The sequence below is a fragment of the Squalius cephalus genome (genome assembly GCF_949319135.1).
Source record: "Squalius cephalus genome assembly, chromosome: 9".
In the NCBI taxonomy this organism is placed as follows: domain Eukaryota; kingdom Metazoa; phylum Chordata; class Actinopteri; order Cypriniformes; family Leuciscidae; genus Squalius; species Squalius cephalus.
The window spans coordinates 40,075,280-40,102,378 of NC_137130.1; the positions used below are offsets into that span (position 1 = coordinate 40,075,280).

The window sequence follows — 27,099 nt, forward strand, 5'->3', positions numbered from 1 at the left end:
TGTAATTGACTAATTCTGTAGGATCAAGTTGCGTTTTTTTAACAAGTGGTTTAATCATTGCCAGCTTAAAGGTTTTCGGTACATATCCTAGTGACAAAGATTAATTAATGATATTAAGAAGAGGATCTGTGACCTCTGGAAGCAACTCTTTCAGTAGCTTAGTCGGTATAAGGTCTAACATATATGTTGTCGATTTAGATGATTTAACGAGTTTAGTAAATTCTTCCTCTTCTATAGCAATGAATGAATCAATTTTTTCTTGAAGGAGACTACAATGCACTGCCTGATGCGATACTGTAGTAGACAGTTGCATAGTTATAATTTTCTCCCTGATATTATCAATCTTATAAGTGAAGAAGTTCATAAAGTCATTACTGCTGTGCTGCTTGGAAACATCTGGGGTTGAAGATTTATTTTTCGGTAGTTTAGCCACTATTTCAAATAAACACCTAGGGTTTTGTTTATTTTCTTCTAGTAGGTTTGAAAAATAAGCAGATCTAGCAGCTTTTAAAGCCTCTCTGTAAGTTATCAAGCTCTCTTTCCATGAAATGCGAAATACCTCTAGTTTAGTTTTCTTCCAGTTGCGCTCCATTTTTCTGGCTGCTCTCTTAAGGGCCCGAGTGTGCTTGTTGTACCACAGCGTTGGACTATTTTCTTTAATCTTCTTTAAGCGCAAAGAAGCAACTTTGTCTAAAGTGCTGGAAAAGAGAGAGTTAAAAGTTTCTGTCGTAATATCTAGTTCTTCTAAGCTATCTGGGATGCTGAGATGATGCAACTGATCAGGAAGATCATTAATAAAGCAATCTTTAGTGGCAGAAGTGATAGGTCTAACATATTTGTAACACGGAGTCAACTTTGCAGCCTTGGCTAAATGAAGTTTACACGAGACTAGATAATGATCTGAGATGTCATCGCTCGGTTCCAGAATTTCAACGGCATCAACATCTATTCCATGTGATAATATTAGATCTAGAGTGTGATTACGACAATGAGTAGGTCCTGATACGTGTTGTCTAACTCCAATAGAGTTCAGAATGTCTTTAAATGCCAATCCCAATGCATCTTTTTCATTATCTGCATGTATATTAAAATCACCAACAATTAGGACTTTATCTGCAGCCAATACTAACTCTGACAGAAAATCAGCAAATTCTTTGATAAAGTCTGTATGGTGCCCTGGTGGCCTGTATACAGTACCCAGCACAAATGTTAAACGTGATTTATCATTTACACTAGATAGTGTTACATTTAGCAACAACACTTCATATATCATCATATAGAGACTGTGTCTGTTCCCCGAATTTGGAAATCCAAAAAACGTCCAAACCCATCTAAAGTTAAACATTTAATTGATGTTCAACAAATAGAAAACAGATATAATACAGATGAGCAAATGCTAAAGCTTGGGTTGCTGAATATTACTCCAAAAGCACTCATTGTTAATGATATGATTTCAGATAATAACCTAGATGTGCTGTGTTTGACAGAAACCTGGCTAAAACCAAACAATTACATTACTTTAAATGAGTCCACCCAGCAAGATTACTGTTCTAAAAATGAACCTCGTCTGAAACTCAAAGGGGGAGGAGTTGCTGTAATTTATAGTAATATTTTCACTAAGAAATCTGGTTTTAAATATACTTCTTTTGAAGTGTTTGTGCTTAATGTAAAAATATATAGTGTAAACGATAAATCACATTTGAGATTTGTGCTGGCTACTGTATACAGGCCACCAGGGCACCATAAAGATTTTATCAAAGAATTTGTGGACTTTCTATCAGAATTAATATTGACTGCAGATAAAGTACTAATTGTTGGTGATTTTAATATACACATCGATAATGAAAAAGATGCATTGGGATTGGCATTTAAAGACATTGTAAACTCAATTGGAGTTAGACAACACGTGTCAGGACCTACTCATTGTCGTAATCATACTCTAGATCTAATATTATCACATGGAATAGATGTTGATGCCGTTGAAATTCTGCAGCAGAGCGATGACATCTCAGACCATTATCTAGTCTCATGTAAATTACATTTAGCCAAAGCTGCAAAGCCGACTCCGTGTTATAAATATGTTAGACCTATCACTTCTGCCATTAAAGATTACTTTATTAATTATCTTCCTAATCAGTTTCATCATCTCAGCATCCCGGATAGCTTAGAAGAACTCGATATTGCGACAGAAACTTTTAACTCTCTCTTTTCCAGCACTTTAGATACAGTTGCTCCGTTGCGCTTAAAGAAGTTTAAAGAAAATAGTCCAACGCCGTGGTACAACGAGCACACTCAGGCCCTTAATTAAGAGAGCAGCCAGAAAAATGGAGCGCAACTGGAAGAAAACAAAACTAGAGGTATTTCGCATTTCATGGAAAGAGAGCTCGATTGCATACAGAGAGGCCTTAAAAGCTGCTAGATCAGCTTATTTTTCAAACCTATTAGAAGAAAATAAATAAAACCCAATGGGCCCTATTTTAACGATCTGAAACGCAAGTATCAAGCGCAAAACGCAAGTAACTTTGTGGGCCGGTCTTGGGTGCTGTTGCTATTATACCGGCGGGATAAATTACTCTTGCGCCCGACTCAAATCAAAAATGGGTTGGTCTGAAGTAGCTTCATTACTCATAGGTGTGGTTTGGGCGTAACGTGAAATAAACCAATCAGAGCATCATCTCACATTCCCTTTAAGAGCAGGCGCACTTTTTCTATAGCGGATTCCTATTATAACGGCGGATTTGCCAGGCACACGCGAGGAGCGGTTCACAGCCGAGGAGACCGACGTTCTCGTCAGGGACGTTGAGGATGGAGAAACACACCCAAATTAACTTTGGTTAACCCTCTGAGGTCTGAGCTGTTTTCTGGGCCCTGGAGGTGTTCTGACATGCTCTGACATTTCTGGTTATTTCTGTTACTTGTGACATTTTCATGGCTAAAGTCTAATTACACTAGCCTGGCTAACGTCAGACCACTTTCTCTTTGAGACGTGGTCTGGGAACCACATGTGCATTTTCTTGTATTTGAGGCGTGGTTTACGAATGCCCAGAGCCGTTTATTGGGCGCTACAAATGTCTATCAAATGCGCCTGTACGTAGCTCATAGCCAATCGTTTCAATTATACCAGATGACGTATGTAGAGCGACAGATATTCAACAAAGAAGAAGACGATGGGTCAGAGATTTATGTGTACACCAGAGTCCTGCACGGGTCCGATTTTGTAAATCCGCACCCACCTGTACCCGCACTGCTTAAAACCGCACCCAATCCGTTTTCCGTCAACAGCACTAATTAAAATCTGCACCCGACCCGCTTAAAATAGTACCGACACCCGACCCGCACCCGAAATAAAATCAGTTTAGACTATCACATTATAGACACACTTACAAAAATGTTTATTGCCAGGTCATACAGAAGTTATTACACGACAATTAACACAAGGACAACTTCAGCCGAAGCTTTCAAAAGGCTGGTACATGAAGAACATGGCTAACGTTACCACAAAACTGAGTAGCCTTATCACATTTTACCAATCAAACAGACGCGGCTACAACACTATATGCCACGCAATTTCGTCTAGCCTACATCTGACCATTTTGGGTTCAAACACGCCCTGCACACCACACATACTGTACTTAACAGTGTTAAATATGAAAAATACCGTTCGATTGAACTGCTTTCTTACCACAGTTTCTGCGTGCTTCCTCGGGGATGAAGTTCCACATTTGCGGCTATCCAACACGAAAATGTTTGCAGCAAAGCCTTTCACAATATTTTCTTCAGATAACTCCAAATTTCTCCCACACACTGGACTTTATTTTTGATGTCGTATTGTCGACAACTTTACAATCTCCACTAGCTATTCTTTTCTTCAACTCCTCAGCATCTATCTCGACGACTGCAAGCAGATCGCGCGCACGCGGTTATGATGAATTTTTTAAAAGTGAAAGTAGCCTAGGTAACGTTATAGATCCTGGGAGGGCGTGGCGCGTGGCCACAAATAAACTGTTGATTTTAAATTATTTTATCAACTTGAAATACAGGCATATTTTTGTAGATGTGTTCCTAAAAATATGCATATATTTTTACGTCTCATGTTAGATCCATAGATATAAACAAACTGCTTCGGTGTGTCGCATAGATGTCGTCATCGTCTTGCTGCTCCCTCCCCGTTCTGTGATTGGTTCCCTAACTGAGGTGAAAATCTGGTCCATGGTAGCCAGACTGCCTAGCAGCGTGAATAAAATCGCGCTGCGCACAAGGCAGCATGGGGAAACCCAGGCTATAATTACACTGTATTCAGCACAAACTCTGCTACAATAATATATCAGCAGCATGTATGTAAAAGTTTGTAGTTTTGAGATAATGACATTTATGCGTGGTTTGTGAAAATACAAAAAAAAATTCTCACTGAAATAAGGCCATGAAACCCATACTGATTATTTCTTCACAAGACTTTTGAAAATTGTATGACGTAGCCTAGAATATTTGCTGCAAAACTATGTGAAAATCACCCTGACTGCTCATTCAGATAAGACAATACATTGATTTAAAAATGTTACGACGTGTTTTGTGTGAAAAAGCTTTATGCTTTAAGCTTTACGCTTTATGCGTACATTAATATGTAAGCTTTTCACACCTGAGAAAGACAAAGAACCTCCCCTAACGACCCTATTAGGAGCTATCAGGCCCTATCATTCTGAGCAACCTTGCACAATAGTGTAAATGAGGAGATTTAAAAAAGAATGGCTTTTAAATTGTTTGGATTTATTTACAACACAACATAATCCAAAGATACACAACAAATGCCAAAAAAGCACTTCAAAGACAGAGACCTTTGTGCCATTCCTAAAAACATTGTACATACCTTTCATTTCCAAGATTTTCACTTTACCATGTTCACATACAGAGACTCATGTGAATGTTGAAGTCCTCAGTGGCATCTGGGCCCTGAAAAAAAAAAAGTGAACATACTGATATCAAGAGAAAGGCCTGCACGATTTTGGAAATAAATATTAGATTTTTCTGGTTAAAATTGCTTTTTAAAATTCCTTTTTAAAATTCACAGAATACACACACACACACACACACAAATGTTTCCAACAATATATAATATAATGAACACCAGGTTTGTTGTGCCTTGTAGGCATAAGGTATATGCACAGTGCCGGATAAAATAATAATAACAATAAATAACCTATAGCAGTATAAATCTTCCAAAAGATTTCAGTAACAACTAAGCTAGAGAAAAATATATTGATTATCATGTTACTTCAAATGTTTCCATCCGTTATGATGATATGAAATGAGATAATAATAAAAACATGAAGCCGTTTGGTGCGTTTTGCTTTCATCCAAAATGTGATACAGTACATTCAAACGCGATCGCTATCCAAAATATGATACATTCAAACGCGATCGCGCTCAAATATAAAACATTATGGTTACCATATACATATCTACGTTTGAGCAGATATCCACAAACACAGTAACAGTAAACACGGGTCTAAATATTATAATATTCCCCATATATCTAGCAACAGTTCAACTGCAACGTGACATTTATGCAACAATAACAAACTAATATGTAAGAATTTCTTACCTTACATGTTTCTTGTCTTCAAATCGCGTTCTTCTTCTTCTGAAGTAGCCTAAATCCAATGTAAGCTCAGGCACGTCTTTCAAACTCGACGAAAAGTGAAGTGAAGTGTTTTGTTGTTGAGGTAATGAGCGCGATCGCGTTCCATGTGGAGATTTGCATGTGAATATCTTTTGCGCGAGTGGGCGTGGCCAAATTAACTGTAATGAGCAAGCGTTTGAGAAGCTGGACATCTTGTTGGTTTTATACAAATTGCTTAAACAGAGAATATTTGTTTTCGTTTTGAATCAGATCATTTAAAAGTACACACTTAAATGTTTATAAAGTTATATGGCTCATAAATAAAAGAGTTTTGTTTCAGTTTATAGACGTGCTCAAGAAAAAAAAGTTCACCGCGACGGAGAGGCAGAACGCACACCCTGTTTATTTTCTTTATTTTACAAAAGCACAATGTTTTGATTTGATTGTAAGTGGACACATACAAAAGGAGAAATATCACAGATTCTTTTTTTATATTTCTTTTTTCTGTATGACCATAAATGACGGAGTAATTGAAGTTTATAGTGCTACAATGTGGAGAAAATCCAGCATAACGCGCCCGCGCGTTTGTCGACCTCAGAGGGTTAAACAGGCGTATGATAATTTGGGTAAATTTGTAAGCTAAATGTATGCTTTTATAATAAACTGTTTATCTATCTATCTATCTATCTATCTATTTATCTATCGTAATAATGTAGGCTATGATTTGCAAAAATGAAACCTGCTGCGTCTGTGTGTAGATGAGAAAATCAAAGTGTATGTGCGTTGTGCACACGCTACATTGATTATGGCCAAGCATGCGCCCTTAAAATAGCATATGAATAACATGCACAATGCGCCACTGACTTTAAACTAGTTTTTTTCGGTCAGTGGCGGAATTGTTTTCTAAACCTGCAAAATAGCATGAGGGAACGTTTGTGCCGGAATACGCCTCCTCTTTGCGCTGAACTGCCCCGGGGAGCGCAAGTGTATTTCTTAGTTAACCGACGTGCGTCTGTGGAGGGAAAAGTCCGCTGTGCGCGGGTGCAAAATAGGAATGATACATGCGTTGGTGTACAAAGTCAATTGCGCTGGGTGCAAGATAGGGCCCTATGTGTTTATTTGAAATAGTGGCTAAACTGTGTTCCTTTCTTGAAAGAAATGGTATCTGCGAGGATTTTCAGTCAGGATTTAGGCCGTACCATTGTACCGAGACAGCTCTCATTAGAGTCACAAATGATTTGCTCTTATCATCCGATCGTGGTTGTATCTCTCTATTAGTGTTACTCGATCTTAGTGCTGCATTTGACACTATTGACCACAACATTCTTTTAAATAGACTCGAACATTATGTTGGCATTAGTGGAATTGCACTAGCATGGTTTAAATCATACTTATCTGACCGTTATCAGTTTGTAGCAGTAAATGAAGAGATGTCTTATCGATCACAAGTTCAGTATGGCGTACCACAAGGCTCAGTACTAGGACCGTTGCTGTTCACTCTGTACATGCTACCATTAGGAGATATCATTAGGAAACATGGAATTAGCTTCCACTGTTATGCTGATGATACTCAGCTCTATATTTCTTCAAAACCTAACGAAACTTACCAATTCACAAAATTAATGGAATGCATAGCTAATATAAAAAATTGAATGACTAGTAATTTCCTACTACTAAATTCTGAAAAAAACAGAGATTCTAATTATTGGACAAAAAACGTCCTCACGTAATAATCTAGAATACTGTCTAACACTTGATGGCTGCTCTGTTAAGTCTTCGTCGTCAGTTAGGAACCTGGGTGTGCTCTTTGATACCAATCTTTCATTTGAAAGTCACGTGTCTAGTATCTGTAAAACTGCATTTTTCCATTTTAAAAATATATCTAAATTACGCCATATGCTCTCATTGACAAATGCGGAACAGTTAGTTCATGCGTTCATGACCTCAAGGCTAGATTATTGTAATGCTCTACTGGGTGGTTGCCCTGCACGCTTAATAAACAAACTACAGCTGGTTCAAAACGCAGCAGCTCGAGTTCTTACCAGAACCAGGAAGTATGACCATATTAGCTTGGTTCTGTCAACACTGCATTGGCTGCCTATTAAACATCGCATACATTTTAAAATATTGCTGATTACTTACAAAGCACTAAATGGTTTAGCTCCGCAGTACTTGAGCGAGCTCTTAACGCATTATAGTCCTTCACGTCTATTGCGATCTCAAAATTCCGGCCAGTTAATAGAATATCAAAATCGACTGCTGGCGGTAGATCCTTTTCCTATTTAGCACCAAAACTTTGGAACAGTCTTCCTAACATTGTCCGGGAAGCAGACACACTCTGTCAGTTCAAAGCTAGATTAAAGACATATCTCTTTGACCTAGCATTCACATAACACATTATAGACTTCTATAATTCAATGTTAGGCTGCATAGATTAGGTCAGCTGGAACCGGGAACACTTCCCATAAATCCTGATGTACTCGTTACATCATAAGAAGAATGGCATCTACGCTAATATTAGTGTCTTTGTTTATCCCGAGGTTTTCCCGCAGCCTGCCGGATCCAGACCGTATCCAGATCTGACAAAGGACTTTCGCCTGGACCCGATGACAACGCAGTGCTGAAGTGCCAACTAGTCTCTCCCTATGGAGGATCCCTTTTCCACTCTACAGATAAAGCATCGTCGGGAAAATTCATTTCGCGTACCTACCCCGAAGTGACAAAATAAAATAAAATTCTGTATCAAAATGTATAAGGAAAGACCAGTAATTTGTTTAGGATTGGTTTGTAGGGAATTACAAACCTGCGTACATATATTCAAACGCACATAACTATAGAACCAATTCTTAATGCGCATGTGAACGCCATCAGCATTTATCACAGGTTCGCGTTTAAAGTCTGTGTAGAGAGAATGGTGTCGTCTTAGTGGCCCCTAATTTAATAACAAATGATCGTTGCGACGGAAGCAAATCAATCAAAACTAACTTTAGCTGGAAAATAACTTTATTAAAGAACCGCTATAAAGCCAAAACAATCTCTGTTACCTTAAATTTTACGCTTATCTCTGTAAAGCTGCTTTGAAACAATCTACATTGTTAAAAGCGCTATATAAATGAAGCTGACTTGACTTGACTTGACTCTTACAAGGTGGCTAATTCATACGAATTTGTACAATATGTATGAGATGCCATGAGATCGGATTTCCCATATTTATTTAGTGATCATTTTGATGTTAAACCCACTATTGTTTTATATAGAATTGTTTTAGTTTATACCAGTGGTTCTAAACTCCAGTCCTTGGTTCCGCTGGTTCCTATTCCGCTGGTTGAGGTTGATTTAGAAAGTAATAAATAATGAAATACTTTCTAGAGAGAGTAATTAGTACAGTGATCTAATTACACTGTTGAATAGGTAATTAGTAACTACAACAAGCTCTCGTAGGTTGAATACTGGTAAAGTGGGACAATGGGTAAGAAATGGGTTTTACCAGGATGGGTAAAAGACATTTAAGCTTCTTAATTTATATCTTTACATATGCTTTAATTACTAAAATAACTAAATCAACACTGAGCTCATCATAAGTATGTGATAAAAAAAAAAGGTTTTGTGGCTATGACATCACTTCCGGGGGTGGGGCACACCATATTCAACAAACTTTCAGTGAACCGTGATTGTAAGTAAAATGACACAGCATTCTGAGATGAATAATGTTGAGGTTATAAAAGTAAAAAAAAAAACCTCATGGATCGTTTATGATTGTTATATATTTTGTTATAGGATGTGTAAAAGTTTTTTTTTTTTTTAAGCGATTTTGACACTGTCCCAGTTTGCTAATAGAGCATTGTTAAAATGGGACAGGGTATTTATGGTAAACTGGGACAACCATTCCAATAATTCTAATGGGGGAATTGAGTTCCCTTGTGTATCTCAGAAAGTGTCACATTACCAGAATTCTGTCTCGTGAGGCGCTTGACAGTAGCTGAACACCATGCCTTCTGTAAACGCTTGGTTAGCTTGTGTCATGAAGTCGCTTTTCAATAACTCATGGGTAAATTTCAATGATCAGCAGCCATGTGCTGAACGGCATAGCAGGCTAACCATGGCAAGGTAGGAAAAAAATCGGGAAGGCACATTAGCAACAGCCATCTTAATGACCAACGATAGCGAAAAAATGCCTAATCTTCGTCATCAATTTGTGGTTTCTGACAGGAGTTAATAAAGCACACTTCATCTATCTTGTTTACTCATCACTTCAATGGTTCTGACTTCCTCTTTGAAAGGAGAATAAAATCCTACCCACAAACACAACAAAAGACCTGATTTTTTACCTCATACAGTAGTTTTCTGGGTCATAACATGTTAAAGAATATCAAAAAGACATTTTTGTAAGCTTGTTTACTGCTGCAATAAGTTATGTGTTGGAATGTGAAAAAAAGAGAAAAAAAACGTTTCTTTAACTTTGTGGGCCCTATTTTAACGATCTGAAACGCAAGTTTCAAGCGCGAAACGCAAGTAACTTTGTGGGCCGGTCTTGGGCGCTGTTGCTATTATACCGGTGGGATAAATGACTCTTGCGCCCGAAAATGGGTTGGTCTGAAGTAGCTTCATTACTCATAGGTGTGGTTTGGGCGTAACGTGAAATAAACCAATCAGAGCATCATCTCACATTCCCTTTAAGAGCAGGCGCGCTTGTTCCATGGCGGATTGCTATTATAACAGCGGATTTGCCAGACGCTCGCCAGGAGCGGTTCACAGCCGAGGAGGCCGACGTTCTCGTCAGGGCCGTAAAACACAGAGAAGTGACATTGGGGATGGAGAAACATACCAAAATTAGCTCCGGTTAAACAGGTGTATGATAATTTGGGTAAATGTGTAAGATAGATCTATGCCTATTTTTTCACATCTTCATGGACACCACAATGATTTCCCTCGTGTGTTAATATTTTTCCTTGTAATAATGTATGGTTTTCTAAAAATGAAAACTGCTGCTTCTGTGTGTAGATGAGATAAGCAAAGTGTGTTCGCGTTGTGCACACGCTAAATTGATTATGGCCAAGCATGCGCCTTTAAAATAGCATATGAATAACATGCGCAATGCACCACTAACTTTAGACTAGGTTTTTCCTGGTCAGTGGCGGAATTGTTTTCTAAACCTGCAAAATAGCATCAGGGAACGTTTGCGCCGGAACACGCCTCCTCTTTTCGCTGAACCGCCCCCGGGAGCGCAAGTTAATTTCCTAATTTACCGATGTGCGTCTGTGGAGGGAAAAGTCCGCTGTGCGCGGGTGCAAAATAGGAATGATACATGCGTTGCTGTACAAAGTCAATTGCGCTGGGTGCAAGATAGGACCCTATATGTCACATGTTCACACTTTGCTTTCTGTTTTCATTTAACTGGTGTGTAAAAACGAAACAAAAAAACTGGTGTTCCTACACAAAATATATATAAGATATTGTCTGGGATTACTATGTGTTTTAGTTCTTTGACATATTTTTCAGTTTGTTGCTATGGTTTCTCTTTGATTTGGTTATGTGTTACACCTGTTTTTAATGTGAGTAATGTATGTGTCACCACAAAGAGTTTTAGACAATACAAACTTATTTTTGCAGTTCCTAATAAAATTACTGGCCAACTAATGAAAAACTTTGTTTTGATTTTCTCAGCAAATATTTTTATTCATATACAGTGCTTGGTAAAAGTTAAATTTAGACCCTGTGTACAAGCCAGTGAGGTCAGATTTTGTCATTTCTTTCCTTCTGTCTCATTTATTTCTCTGTCCATTCTTGAGCTTCACATATTTTCTTCATTGATGAATCCCCATCATTCAGAGCTCCAGTAGTAGGTCAGCAGGGAAGAAGCCCAGTTTACGGCCAGTGCTTACTTTCAGATATCCATTCACCTCTTCTCCTTTCTTCACCACAATCTACAAAGCAGAACACAGTTATAAATCTGAAAAATCAATCGGTGATCAGTCAATAAACTGCCACTTAAATACATTTCGATTCGGTTCCTTTACACTTAAATACAAATATTAAATAGGCAGACCAGATTTTTAGATTATCAAAGGGGACATACAGAGGTATTCCAGTTGAATTATTCAGGGGAGGGGAGAGGAGCGCATAAAAACACTTTTGCCATTTCTCAGGTTTAGCTTGCTATATAATTTGAGAAGCTTTTTGCAGTAAGACCTCAATGTGCGCTAACTCTCCCCAACACTTTATTAATAATAGTGATCCACATGGCAATCACTCATCCCTCTTCAGTCCTCACCACACAGACACACACTGACCTGATCTTTCTTCAGGGTAATCTGGCCCATCTCTCTGTTTCCCACGAAGGAGCGTTTCACTTTATATACCCTCTCGCCTGCTCGCACCCTGATGATGTAATTCATGGGCAAGTAGCCTGTCTTCTCACCAATCTTACCCTTTGAGACACACATAGACACAGTTTAAAACTAGTGGGCTGGTGTTTACTTTAAAGCCTAGGTCTGAAGCCCTGCTCACATACCCCTTTCCACCAAGGCAGTGCTGGTGCTGGTTCGCTTAAGTAGCACCAAAACATTGCTGGGCTAGAAGTAAGAACCGCTTGCGTCAGGGGCTGGGGGCGGGGTTACCGTGACCAACAAGACGAAAAGAAACTTGTGACCGCCATTTTTTAAATAGCAGCTAATCGAGCTAATAGCAGCTCGATTGTAATCTCCGTCTATGCAAGGGTTCGAGCTGCACGAACGCGTTGGATTCGCTGTGTTTGGATGCCGATGTAGGTTCGCAAAGCCATGAGCATCAATGGTAACGCAACGACTACGATTGTTGATGGAAGGCTTGTTCGAGATGCATCAGAGCAGCGCAGACGACCGGAGGTGCGGGAGTGTTTGGAGAGCACACGACTCCTTGTGCTTTTGGATCACTTTCGCAGTGCTTTGATGTCATGCGCCGATCGGTCTGCGAGAAGCCGAACCATCTCGAACAAGCCTGATGTGTTTGTGTTTGGCGCTGCCATACTAGCGTTGCTGGGCAACATGAGATGTATACAGTGATGTAAGATCTGGCTCTGTGGCGGCTCTCTGGCCTGTGGAAAGGCAAACCGGTTCTTAGAAAGCTTGTCAGTCGAACCAACACTGAACTGGCAATAGCTCTGGCTCTGAACTAGCACACGGTTCTTGCTGGTGGAAAAGGGGTAATAGAGACCCAAATGTACTGCAGAGTTTAGTTCCAACCCTAATCAAACACACCTGAATCAGCTAATCAAGCTCTTCAGGATCACCTGAAAAATCACAGACAGGTGAGCTGAAGCAGGTTGAAAACAAACTTTGCAGGAGTGAGTTTCCCGAAAGCATCATTAGCCAACTATGGTCGCAAGTTCCGTCGTTATCAGCATAGTTTAACAAGTCTGTGTTTCCCGAAACCATTGTTCCAATGAACATTTGCAAACAGCATTGCAAAGTTGTGTGTTTGGAATGACAGCTCTCGACCTGTGGTTAGAAGCAGTTTCTTGTTTGCATGACATGTGGACTCAATAAATCATTATCTTAAGAAAAATAAGCAAGCTGACATTCAGTACAATCTATATTTTATTTCGAATACATATATATTTTGTATCTTTTATTTTGTAAAAATATTTAAAGCACAGTTTTTGATGAGTGTGCATGTGTGCACGTGCTCTAGTACGCAAGAATGAGCCTATGATTGAATCTGGAAATAAAGCAAAATAATAGATAAAAATGAGAAATTGTCCTCATATGCCATGTCTGTAATTTATAGCAAAACATCTAGCATTAATTCGATCTCAAAGAAGTCATTACTCCACAACCTGCATGACATTATTACCAATGTGGTTGAATGACAAAATTGCGACAATATACAGTTTCGGGAAACAAGCGAGACTCAAGCGAGATCATTGTGGTTTGCTGCTGCAATGATCTCATGTGAGTGACAGTTTGCCCCGCCCTTGCACCAGTAAACACTTCATTAGAGAAGAGAAGTCACTCCAAGAGGGAGGGAAAGTTATTTTGATTGAAGATTACAAGGGAACATGAATTTTTGGAAAATTATGTTCACGGATAAATCATTTATAAAAAAAAAAAATACTGCACTATTTCAACAACAATAGTCAAATTTGATTTCATGATGATTTTAAAAGGTTTCAAAAGCTTTAGGTTACTTGCGTAACCCTGGTTATCTGATAACATGAGTGAGGTATCTCAATAGTATGACGGTATGACGAATCATAACAAAACATCATGACAACACGATTACATTTTTCTAGCATGATGCTAACATGATTACTATGTTGCTAGCACATTTTTACTTGTTTTTTATCATGTTTTAACCCTAAGCTAATTGCTATTAGCATGTAGCTATTCACTGCTAGCATGTGTAGCATGTTGGAAGTCCTGTTTGTTAACTTGCGTCAAAAGAGCCAACCTCAATCTCTATTGTCTATGACAAATTCATCAGAATAGGAAAGGGCTTTATTCATTTTTCTACAAAACTTATTTAATTAAAAAAAATAAAAATAGGACAGTAAGGTTGTGTCAGAATAAACATTTACATATTATGAACATATGTACAGTATTATGGATAATATGAATAAAAAGGAGTGAATTTACAAAACTAAATAGTGGGAGTATTGCACTAAGAGAGACATTGGGAGGCAGCTAACTGTTGAAAGAGGAGATTGCCTGTAGGAAGAAGCTGCTCCTGTGCCTAGCCCTTACGAAAAAAAAGTATACTTCAAGTTCATTTTATGAAGTATACTTGAGTAATGTTCAAGTATATTTTTAAGTATACTTTATGTAGTAAGTATACTAATGTCAATATGTACTAGTAGTAAACTTGTAAGTGTACTATTTTAATACCGCTTGGGACTAAATTGGCCCACTTGAAGTATATAAAAGTATATGTTTAAGTGTACTATAAGTGTAACAGTAGTAAACTTTAAGTGCACAACTAGTTCATAATTACGTTTCTCATTTGTACTGCAAGTGAACTTATGGGTATACTAGTAGTTCACTATTGTAATACTTGTAGCAACTTTGAAGTATACTCTCAGTAAACTACTAGTTTAGTAGTTTTATACTACAAGTTTACTGAGAGTACACTAAAAGAAAACTTTCTAGTATACTTGCGGTATAAAACTACTAAAACTAGTAGTTTTCTTTTAATGTACTCTCAGTAAACTACTAGTTTAGTAGTTTTATACTACAAGTTTTCTTTAAATGAACTTAACATTATACTTATAGTTTACTATTTATATACAATTTTTGCAGTTGCAGTAGGCCTATACTACTATGTTCAAATGTTATTTTTTATACTTGAAAAATACCTTTAACTCTACTTTAATTTTAAAAACATTTTATTAGCTTGCATCCTTTTTATCAACAATTGAATGTCGGTAAGTTTCATAAAGAAAGGCAACATTTTAAACAAAATAGTTGAGAAAATCAAATTTTTGTCAAAGACTACACGCCTTGATCAGATCCAGAATGGAGTAGATCGAGTCCGACACCCCCACAGCTTCTGTCGTTTTTCCTTCATGGTTTACGCTTCATTTCATTTGGAAACATTAAGCAGTTTTGATTTACAAGCTGTTTAATGTTTGATGATCACATTATTTTACATTTGAGTGAGCAATCTTCTATCGCTTGTTTCAGCTTCTTCTTCTCCTGTATTTTGATCCGGAGATTCTGTACTAGAAGATGTGTCATAGCGCCCCCTAACGTACACCAGTGAAAACATGGGTAGCTGGAAAATTCAGTCAATGGTGGGGAAAAGTTGAATTAAAGTAAATTCCTATGTACACCAGTGGACTAAAATCCAGATACGCAGAATTAGAAACATATATTTTTTATATAAATATTTTAATCAATATTTTCAAACAAAGTTTCATAAGACTGTATATGAAAAACAATGTAAAAAAAGTATATTTAATAGGCTACTCGATCAAAAGAGTTAACACAACTACAAGCCAAGTATACTTTGAATAATTAAACTTTTAAGTATATCTCGATCAAAAGATTGAGTACAAGTATAGGCCAAATTTGGACTTTTCTCTCAGTAAGTCAAGTACACTTAAAGTAAGTGTAATCAAGTATATTTTTGAAAAGTATATAAAATGTAGACTGAAAGTATGCTTTCTTCTTTTTAGTTGAAAAGTATACTAATAGAACAATTGAATAAACTTATTTTCCATGCTTATTTTATTTGCTCTATAAGCTCTTCCACCCGAAAGTTTGTTACTATATAAAGCTGAACATGTTAGGCTAGTTTATAAGACGGTGTGTAATATTATGTTTTTTAAAAAGTATTTAATAAGCTACTCAATCAAAATAGTAAACACAAGCACAAGCCAAGAATACTTAGAATACTTAATTATACTTTTAAGTATATCTCGATCAACAAGTATAGGCCAAATATACTTAGACTTTTCTGTCAGTATAAGTCAAGTATACTTAAGTGCAATTTGAAGTATATTTCTGAGAAGTACATAAAGTATATTTCTGAGAAGTATATAAAAAGTAGACTAAAAGTATACTTTCTTATTTTTAGTTTAAAATAAGTATACTAATAGCACACTTGAATAAACTTATTTTTCGTAAGGGAGATCAGGGTTCTCCAGCCTACAGAACGGTAGCCCTCCAGGAGCAGTTAGAGACCCTTTCACACAGCGCGATGATCCCGGCAAATTGCCGGGAAATTGCCAGAACGCCTTCTGTGTGAACGCAAACACGACCCGGGATTGATGCCAAAACATTGCCGTGTTCAGTCCCGGAACGTGCGCTGTGTGAACAAAAGCCGTAATAATGCCGTGTCGTAGTGATGACGCTGAAGCCGGGATCGTTCGCCAGCTAGAGATACGGTACGTAATGCGCAAGTTTATGATCAAATCAGAGAAAAAAATTGCACAAGCGTGGTTTCTCAAGAGAGAAATCGCAGCTCATAAGCAAACTTAAGACGCTGCTGAGACATTACAAGTCACATCAATGTCACGTGTCTTTATGGGATTTTTACGGGTTGTGTGTGAACGCACTCTCTGATTGCAGAAAATCACTGGCAGTGTGAATGAACCAAAATCAAACGAACCCGGGTCAAATCCCGGGTCACTTTATCCGTGTATTCTCCGGAATCTCTGTGTGAAAGGGGCTTTAGAGACCCCTTGCCTCTGTAGTGTGAGAAGAAATTAAAATGGGAGGGTCTGAACGAAATCGAACACAAGTGATCACAGGAGATGAATTTGAAACCTTAGTAATAATAATATGAACCAATAATGTTCTAGCACTGCATGTTTCTTTGATAAGGCTCTAAGAAACGTTGTACTATGTGTTGTCATTAAACTAGGATTGGGCAACTCTGGCCCTCAAGATCCATTTTCCTGAGTTCAGCTCCAGCTCTAATCAAACCCACCTGAACAAGCTAATCAAGGTCTTCAGGTCTACGAGAAAGCTACAGGCAGGTGATTGGGATCATGGTTGAAGTTGAACTCTGCAGGAAAGTGGATCTCGAGGACCAAAGTTGCCCAGCCCTGCATTAAATGTATGGAAGAGAAAAACTGTACTCCTGACTCACTCATGTACTCCTGAACTAACCTTAACTTCTGATAGCAATCCACCACAATGAACTCACCCTCCACCACTCCTCATTAGAGTCATCCAGCACTGTGATGCGATCTCCTGGACTGAAACACACACACACACAACACACCTGATCAGGTTTAGAAATTAAACCAATTAATGAAGCATTTATGATGGTTATGACTATGCATGAATGCTATGACTGAATTGAAATATTAACGAATATGTGAATAGACTCACTGGAAGTCTAGGTCATCTTTCTCAATGGCTTTGAAGCGATACAGAGCCATATAATAGTGAGACTGACTGAACGTCTGCTGCTGCTTCTTGTTCTGCGAATCAAACACAGTCTGTTAGAGGGTTTTATTTGCCTCTTTCATGGACAGCGACAGAGAAGTGGGGGTGAGATCAGGAACCAGATTCAGATTCGGTTGCAACCTGTTAAAGAGTGTGCACTGCATGCCAGAGCACATGTCCCACAAAGTCTCTTGCAGTTAAACGAATTTAATTGGATTTTTCCCCCCAATGGAACTAAAAAATTAGGTTTCATGAATTTTTTTGACAGTGAGATGAGCGTCTACTGTTTATACACAATGCTGTCAAACGTAACTAACCTATCAAAATATGCATTTAGCTGTTTTATTAATTATGCAGGAAACATTAAAGACATATCCAAATACAACAGTCTTGTGTTATTATTCCTCTGCATTGTGGTCAATAGAAGTCTGGTTATGACATGGTTGTCACAACAGTGTGGGAAAAACTTCAACTCCACTTAAACTGTTCAGTGAAACTGTGCATAATTTGTCTCAGATCATCTTTAGACCATGAAAACAGGCCAGAGTAATCACGTCTTTGACCACTAGATGGTGTTGGTCCCAAGCTTCTCAGTTTCCTCCAGGACATGATGGCCATGTAACAGAGAAAGTTTTCTAATAATATGCCAGTGTTTTATGGCAAAATACAGGATTTTAGAAATCAAAATGATCTATTAGAGACGCTAAAGGGTTTGAGAGATATTTTCCATGTTCTCTATCAGTCTGCCTTATTTCAATGATTGACACACAAATTACATTTAATTTAAACAATAGAAGCTTATGCACAAGAACAAAGAGGTTTGTTGAGCAAGGAACAATCTTCTGTGATTACCTATGTGATGTCCTATGTGTGTCATTCTTTGTTTAGATTAAAAAAAAAAAAAAAAATCTTTGTTTAGATGTAAATAAAAACCTGTTCATCATATAAAGTGATCATATCTCTTTACAAGACTTATATTATATTAAACTGCTCGATACATTTGAATTCATAACCTTTTTGGATCTGGTAGGTTTTGCTTAGCTAGATTTTTAAAGCCTCTCAGGTTTCATTACAAAAACTTTCATTTGCGTTTCAAAGATTAACCAAAGTCTAATGGGTTTGGAACAACATGATGTTGACATAATTTTCATTTTTGGGTAAATTATCCCTTTAAGTCTCTATGAAATTCTGGTCTCTAGATTTGGCTCAGGTTTATAGGATTTTTAGTCTTTTAGAAAAGAAATAGCACACCTCTCCTCAACAAGCCACACAATTTGAGGTACAAATCATGCCCATAGCACAAATGTTGTAGTGTGAGTTATGCACTATAGTTTAGTACTAGGGGTGTGTTCAAATCCTTAACCCATCATATAACCAATAGTATTAGTGATACATGCTTTAACAAGCACCACTATTGACAACTAAAACTACCCAACAAACACCATATAACAGGACAATCTGAACAGCACACACATATACACCCGAACTCATAAGGGAATCATAAGCTGGAACTAGAAACTTTGAAAATGCTGCATAAAGTTGACAAACCAGTCCATGCAACCTTTGCTCCTGTCCTTACAACGTTTTTGACATTAGTACAGCAGTATTTTACCTTGTCATCTGCTGCTGTTTTGTCTTTCTTGTCTCCATCTTGCTTTCCTAACAATAAAGGATGAAGTGTGCCCATTTAACATGTCTTTTTTTTTGGTTTTGATTGATTCAAACTGCCTTTGTTTCCCACAAAAGAAAAAAAACAGAATTAACAGGCCAATCTCATATTGTGTCTCATGTTAAGTCTTATGAATTTAGAACGACATCAGGATGAGTAAATGGTGACTTGTCATTTTTTGGTAAAAAAATCCCTTTAATAATTAACAGAAAAGAGGGATCATATAAAATTGCATGTTGCTTTGGTAACACTTTATTTTGATGGTCCCTTTTGAACATTCATGTCAACTAACTCTCATTAGAGTATTAGAAGACTGTCTGCTTAATATCTGCAAACTATTGATTGTGATGATCCTCCAACAGACATTCAATTGACTATGAGTAACTTTGCAACTACATGTCAACTTATTCTAACCCTAACCCTACCAGTCTACTAATATTCAACTAATACTCTAATGAGAGTAAATTGACATGTAGGTGCAATGTTCACACCACAGGAACTAGGAACGATTTTATTTCTAGGAACTGCTTTTGGAGGAAATAAATGAGCTCCTACTTCAGAGTCGGGTCTAAACCAGCACTATAGGAACTATCCGTGACATTAGTGTTCGCTGATTGGCCGAACGCACACGAAACACCAGCACCCGACACTTTTTAAAAAGCCTTGTAAACACACAGATTATAGCCTATATGTTTACTCCACAAACTAACTCTATGAACATGGAAAACAGTGATAGACGAGCCTCTCAACCTTTACTCTGAGGAGAAAATCCAACACCACTTTGGACCAAGCAAAACATGTATGTCTCCTCAGCTAGCAAGACTGGAAATGGTAGCTAGTTCCTATAACTGAGTTCCTATAACTACCGGTGCAAAAGCCCCTCATCTCAGGGAAATAGCAGAGAGACTTGAGGTGGAGATGAGCTGGCCAGAGGGGCATCAGAGAACAACACTTGGACCGTTTGAGGATGAAGAAACACTGAGAGAGCACCTTCAGTCAACTGAAAAGAGATTTTTTCCTGCACTGGTCACACTGGATTCTCACACATGGAAACCCATGTGCTGAATGGATTCCTCTACTCCAGGTACTAACGCTAAAAGACGTTTTGTGCCTCTAAAAAGTGCTTTTGACCTTCTTTTTGATCTGAATGGTATTTGGAAAACACAGATTTGTCCCACCGTTATATTAAGCGTGCTATTTGGCACAGGGCCTAAGTTTTAGCCCGACTGCAATCCTCTCTTGCCCAGGGACTAACACCCTCTGACCTCATCATGGACCCTAGACTATACTTACTTACAGACCACATATATTCCCACAATACATCCTGAAAACTTCAGTTTCAGCTTGGCTGCCTTTTATCTATGGCCCTTTCCCAAATGGCACACTTCATATGCACTTTGTTCTAATGGACTTACAATGGCTGCTGCATACGTGTGTCCATTAAGTCCACAAGAGTGTAGGGTGTCCCATTTGTCATTTTAGTTTTCAGAAGAGCGCCCACCTTTGCGGTCAATATGCGAATCCCTCGATGCGCACTTTTGCCGAGCTTCTTCCCGACAGTCGAAGCGGCATTACATCACGAAAGTGTGCACTCGTAGGAAGACCGCGAGTGTTTGGGGTGCCATATGGGACAGGGCCCTTGTACTCAAGGACCCGTGCTGTGACTGTTTTGAAAGAACAAGAACATTTGTGTCTGTCGTTTTAAGAAAATCATTTATATTATATGTATGAAATGAAGAGAAAATTAATCTGTTTAGGAACATCTGACGTGTTGAGGAGACATTACATGTTTTGAGAGAACATTCCCCAGTCTCTGGAGAAATGTGTAAAGAAAACTACACAAAAAATAGTAAACTCCCCTTCGCAACCAAGATTCCATTTTCAAGGAAGATATATAGAGTATACCAGCATATAAATTCTACAATGTAAAAGCCACAAAACAAAATTGATTTAATTTGCCACCTAGAGACTGCAGTTTCAGCAGTAATTTAAATGAATGAGTTATTACCCTAAATTACTGTTGCAAGCTTGATGCGAAAACATTTTTCTACTCGCATGTAATTCGCAGTCCCGTGGATTCCTAATAAGATGACTGCATTTCAACCACGGAATTTCGCTGTAAAGGTAACAAACAATAAGCAACACCTGGTTTAACTTACCCTCACCAACCTCTTCATCCTCTTTCGGTTGTTGAGCTTCCTCTTCCTCCATCATCATCATCATCATCTAATGAAAGGAAGGATGTTCATTACATTCTTCATAGAAGTGAGGGCTCAGGCATATGCGGGATTATTCTTAAAAGCAGAACACGTCACTTACGTTCTTTTTGTCTTCAGACCCTTTCTTCCTCTCTTTGTTGGCCATGATCACACCCACTCTCAGTGTGTCAAACACCGGATCAGTGCGGTTCTGCTGACCTACACGTGCAATTTAAATTCTGTAAGTATCGTTTCAATGTGTTCAGTTTATTTTTAATAGATTTCATCATACAGTCATTTTAACAGCATTTACCTTCACAATAATCTTTAAACATTGTACAATATAGACATACGTTATTTTTATCAGACATTCAAAGATTTAATTCTGTTATGTGTACCAAATTTTTACAGAAACATTCTAGACTTTCTGACTAGCACATAATTGTCTGTGCTAATGTAGGTTGTTATACTTTGTTTGTGTGTTATATATGCATGCATCTGAGAGCTCTAATGAAACCACTAGCTCTGTTCCCTAGCTAATAAAAATATGTTCTAAAAAAATGTTGGCCTATGTTCCCATTAAGTTATGAAATAGTTATTTCTGAATGTTCTCTGAACGTTTAAAACTTACCGTTTTTTTAAATGCTTTAATAAACCTTTTTTTACTTGGTTATGCAAACTTTAAGAAAACATTCCATTTTAGTATTCTTTAAACATTTTGGGAACATTACTTTTAAATGTTCTATAAACATTCTGAAACAAGTAGTAACATTTAAAAACGAAACGAGAACGTTCCTGTTAGCTGGGTCAGTTCTGTGTTCAGAACATGCTTGAAATTCCCCAAATACTTTGATTGGATTATTTGTTTCCCTTCTTTGTTTAAACTCTGCTTGTTTAATTAATTATCACCAAGAGTATTTTCATGTCAAAAAATAACTTTCATTATACATTATACTCACCGGGGTTATTGATCTCTTGATCATAGAGAGGAGAACTATATGCCCGTCTGAATCCAGGAGGCTGACAGGAGGAGAGATATTAATGAAAAGATGAAGCTGACAATGTGATTGTCTCATATATGTATATTAGAAAGCATATCGAATGTCATCTCACTATTTTTCCAAAGCATCTCTGGAACTGCACATATGACTGGCACGAGTGGTGAATGTTGGTCTTGCAGTTTTTGCAGCGCAAGGCAAATTTATTATTGACTGAAAGAAGAGGAACAGGAATCAGTTAGATCAGTAATTATATCACAATAATATCGTATCGCGAGTTCAGTATCGAAATCTTGACATGATGGTATCGTTACACCCGTAGTTTGACTCACACCCGCTTCCTCTCACTCACTCCGGCTGAATAATGTTGGTGTTTATGTCCTGAATTTCAGCTCGGGGTTGCGAGTATTGTGCATTATTACAGTCATTCCCGCAGGTTTTTCGCTCACACCAAAAGCACGCGCACCGCTGATCTATATAAGTGGCGCGCACATAAAGCTGCTTCTCAAACAGCTCGCGAGTACCAAAATGATTTTTTCAAGGTATCAAAGTATTGACAAGCCTATAGGCATTACATTAAAAGTGGAAAATTGTGTGCATATTTAAAAAATATATTTTTCAAATATTTTTAATATTTAAAAATGATTTGCAAATAGAGATGAATACATCAGCTAAGATTGCCTGCACAAACACAGATCATCGCCTCGTTGTCATAACGACAGATAGAAGAACTGCATAATAACATTACCTTCCAAAGTATCTCAATCTCAGGAAAATGGTATTACATTAACTTAGCGAATGTCTCCGGAAGTGTGGATTCTTTGGTAAACCAGTTTCAATTCGACACAGGCACAAACAGATGATAACAGTAAGATATGGACCAGCTAGTAATGCCATAATGTATAAGTAAGCATGTTAACATACGTGTCCTTTATCCCTTTATCCCATTGGATAAAGACACGACTGCTTTACTGACTCCAGTGGAAGCAGAATATACAAGAGATAGAAAAAAATCACTATACGGATATTACACACATACAATTTCTTCTTGTTTTTGGAGAATATTTCAATTTTATTAGCAATGATGGAGTGAACTGTGAACTTACGAACAATCATTCGTGCGCAGACGTCACAGAACTTGGGTTTCTTGCAGTAGTGGTCCTTAAATTTGTGCGGTTTGTCATTGATCTGGATCACTGGCTCAGGCGTTGGAGGAGGAGGAGCCTCTTCTTCCTCCACCTCTTCATCATAGACAAAATACACCTGAGGAGGACAGAACGTGAGATGTGTGTCACGTGACACACACACACACACACAGAGAAACTCACACACGTACAGTGTTGTCATCCTCCTTTACGACATTGTCTGGCGCCGGAGGATTATCATGAATATCCAGCGAATCTTTATCCTCGAGTCTGAAACACAAGCAGGATTTAGATAGTTACACACTTATATAATGTTCCTGAAAGACGATATAATCTGTGGAAACACTCACTGGTCATATTGAGCCATAAATACAGCGTCTTCAGTCCGTCAGCAGAGCTCAGCACCTACACAACCATGACACATTAGCTGGTTTTATGAATAAAACTTTCAAAAGTGACGATATTAGTAGTCAAACTCAGTGGTGGAGAGCAATAAAGTATTTTAACGTTGTTACTGACTGTAAATTTTTACATTAAAAGTTTCACTTATCTACATACCAAAGTAAAATATCATACTTTTTACTCTACTAAAAGACATTCTTAACGTAAGTTTGGGAGGAGCCAAATCATTCAGTCCTGTCAATCAAAAAAGAGAAAAACACTGTGAAAACACATTAACATCTCACTGAATGAACAACTTTATTGAGCTTCATGACATAGGCCCACTCCCGGTTTGCTCACTATTTTCTGGTTATTTGTGTTTATACATGTCTAACTCCACTTTAAATGAGTGATCAGAAGAGAGAATAAACATTCTGAATATTACTGTGTAATAAATATTTATACTCTAATATTAAAGGGGTGATATAATGCCCTTTTCACAAAATGTAAAATAAGTCTCTGATGTCCCCAGAGTGTGTATGTGAAGTTTTAGCTCAAAATACTCCACAGATATTTTTATATAGCATGTTAAAATTGTCACTTTTTGAGGGTGAGCAAAAACACACTGTTTTTGTGTCTGTCCCTTTAAATGCAAATGAGCTGCTTCTCCCGGCACAGGGGGCGGAGCTTCAACAGCTCGTGTCCTTTTACCTCACACACACATGCACTGAAAATGTCAGAAACTGTTTCAGCCTTTTATGTTCAAACCGGAGTCAGACAATGATGGGGAAGAAATGACAACATGTAGAAGCAACAGGACATTTCTGAATGGTTAGTTGATGAATTTAGGTAGATTATGTGTAGTTATCTTCTAGTCATTGATAAGCATATTCTGTCTTGATAATCTATAAATCTTGTTCCAGGGGGCGGGGTTTATGTAAATTGTAGGGTTAGTGATGTCACTAACCCGGGAGGAATGTTGTGTAGTCTCTACCAGCCGTTTGTTGTAGTCCTTAAAAAGTGATTTCTTTAAAAGCAAATCTCTCCCTTTGCTTTGAACTTTGAGCGTTGTAACTTTGCAGATATTGTTTATGCTCAAACAGCAACATTACACACTAACTAAAGTTAGAAAAGTGAAATCATACTCAACCACCCCTTTAATACTCTAATATTCTATCTTAAAAATACAGTGGATTAAAAGTTTTAAAACTTTAATTCAGACCAAGCCAATCCGAGAAAGCAATGGATGGTTAACACCGTAACTGCATTTCACCATTACTCTTCATAACGGATGTCTTTAGCAAACATTTAATCGCAGATCATAAAATCACAGAAGGTCCAAAGCTATGAAGTGTGTCAAAGAAACAACTACACACTTTAAACACTGCAATGTTAAAGAGAGGATTGAGAGATCTGACGAACACACACATCACCCTTTCGTATGATTTATTAAATGGATGTTTGAATCTCTATTTTGTCTATTTGTTTCATTGACAAATATCACTATATCACTATATGTAAAACGTAGATGCAATGCTGCCAATGATAACAGGGTGGTTTGAAATTAATTAAATATGTTTAGCAGCATTAAATATATTTTAGCACAATTTACGTCTCTTCTTCCAATTTGTAATTTTTATCAGCTGCTTAATTTTTAATGTGATTTAGTCAGAGTAAAAGCACGGCTAACTTGTTAATAAATTAAATCAATATTTGACATTTATAATAGAAAAGTCATTGCAATTGTATGGTAGAATTAATCATCAAATAGTTTATTGTTTTAATCCACTGACCTAAAAAGTAAAACTTAATTAATAAATCTCTGCTTGTAGGTGTGCTGAACGTTGTTACCGCCTGTTATGACACAATAATTCAATCAAATTCAATTCAATAAACTTTATTAATCCAGAGGGGAAATGTACACGTCACAGCAGCACACACCACACAGTAATTATAATAAATAAAAAATATTCACAAAAACAACCATTATTTTCCAGTATCAGTTCAGCAAGGCATTATGATTATATACAACCAAAAATCCAGTGTCATGTTCAGTGTATAGGCTATTTTAGCATAAAAAATAAAATAAAATAAAAACATCTGTTTTTTATTTTTTTTATTTATACTATATGTATGTTGTCACCACATGTTTACACAAATTTGTATTTTTTAAATCATTGTATGGTATATTTTGTTATTTTTACTTGTTGCCCACCTGAATGATCAATAACTCTGATATTTTAGATAGCTATCAGAGGAAAATAGTGTAAAGTTACAAAGAGATTTAACTTTACTGTCTAACAGCAAACTAAAGTCTGGCTTACAAGTATCAGTTATTTATATATTTATTCATGGCTTTCAGTTGAACTTTTAGGGTCCATATCTCACTATTAACAATGACTTCTGCCTCAATAAACCCCTTATTACTGCTTAGTTAGTAAGGTAGTTGTTAAGTTTAGGTATTGGTCATGAATGTGGTCATGTAGAATAAGGCATTAATCTGTGCTTTAAAAGTACTAATAAACAGCCATTATCCTAGTTATATCCATGCTAATAAGAAATTTGTCAATAGTGAGAATTGGATGAATTGTTACTGAACTTTTCTTTCATTGTAATTGCATTCCTGGTCATTAAATGTGTGGTAATTGTTAGTTGGTAAACATTACATTGTTACATTATTTTGCAATAAAAAGTGGTTTTCCCTCAGAGCTTCTTATGCTCCTCCATAACTGTATAGACAACAGACAAGTACAGCATATTGCAGAAGTTTATGTATCATAACATAATGAAATATTTGTCCAATCAAATACACTAAGCATTTTAATTTCACACACACACTCAGTTTCTATTTCTGGGCTGGAAACACTATCTGAGTCCAACAAAATTAGTATCTCACTAGGCAGAGTTACAGAGGAAAATATGACGGATGTTTTCTAGGTTGCATATAGCAAATATATTTCAATAGTCACACTTAAATGCACACATTCTCAAAAGAGGAGTGAAGCATGTGACCTCAACTAAGATGATTAAATATACATACCTGTTAATGATGATTTGCTTTACTATAATCTGATGTCTTCAATGAGTTTTCAGCCAATGAGATGTTGTCCTACAGCAAGTTTGCATTAGATTTAGAAGTTAATCTGAACTCACTAATAACCAAACTAGTCTGAGCTGAGGAACAAACACTTGTGCATGTACGTGTGTGTGTCACTGTGAGT

The 27,099-nt window shown here is 37.3% G+C and overlaps 1 protein-coding gene across 1 annotated transcript; it reads right to left on the reverse strand.

Annotated features, from left to right (window-relative positions):
• Positions 1-10,798: 10,798 nt before the first annotated feature.
• Positions 10,799-27,099, reverse strand: stac3 (SH3 and cysteine rich domain 3). Its single transcript, XM_079882234.1, has 13 exons — positions 26,919-27,099; positions 23,848-23,902; positions 23,689-23,767; positions 23,459-23,615; positions 22,468-22,565; positions 22,314-22,374; positions 21,476-21,573; positions 21,316-21,382; positions 19,100-19,146; positions 17,431-17,522; positions 17,243-17,294; positions 11,908-12,045; positions 10,799-11,541 (listed from the first exon to the last, which is right to left on the reverse strand). Exons 2-13 carry the CDS (start codon positions 23,862-23,864, stop codon positions 11,443-11,445), a joined length of 1,005 nt encoding a protein of 334 aa, XP_079738360.1. The 5' UTR covers positions 23,865-23,902; positions 26,919-27,099; the 3' UTR covers positions 10,799-11,442.

Bases quoted from the DNA above. Each gene is read 5' to 3' on its own strand.
- stac3 (XM_079882234.1), bottom strand. The intron at 23,616-23,688 runs GTACGTGTGTGA...TGTCCTCCTCAG, and splicing joins TAAAGGAGGATGACAACACT to GTGTATTTTGTCTATGATGA. The intron at 21,574-22,313 runs GTGAGTATAATG...TTGCACGTGTAG, and splicing joins TCAAGAGATCAATAACCCCG to GTCAGCAGAACCGCACTGAT.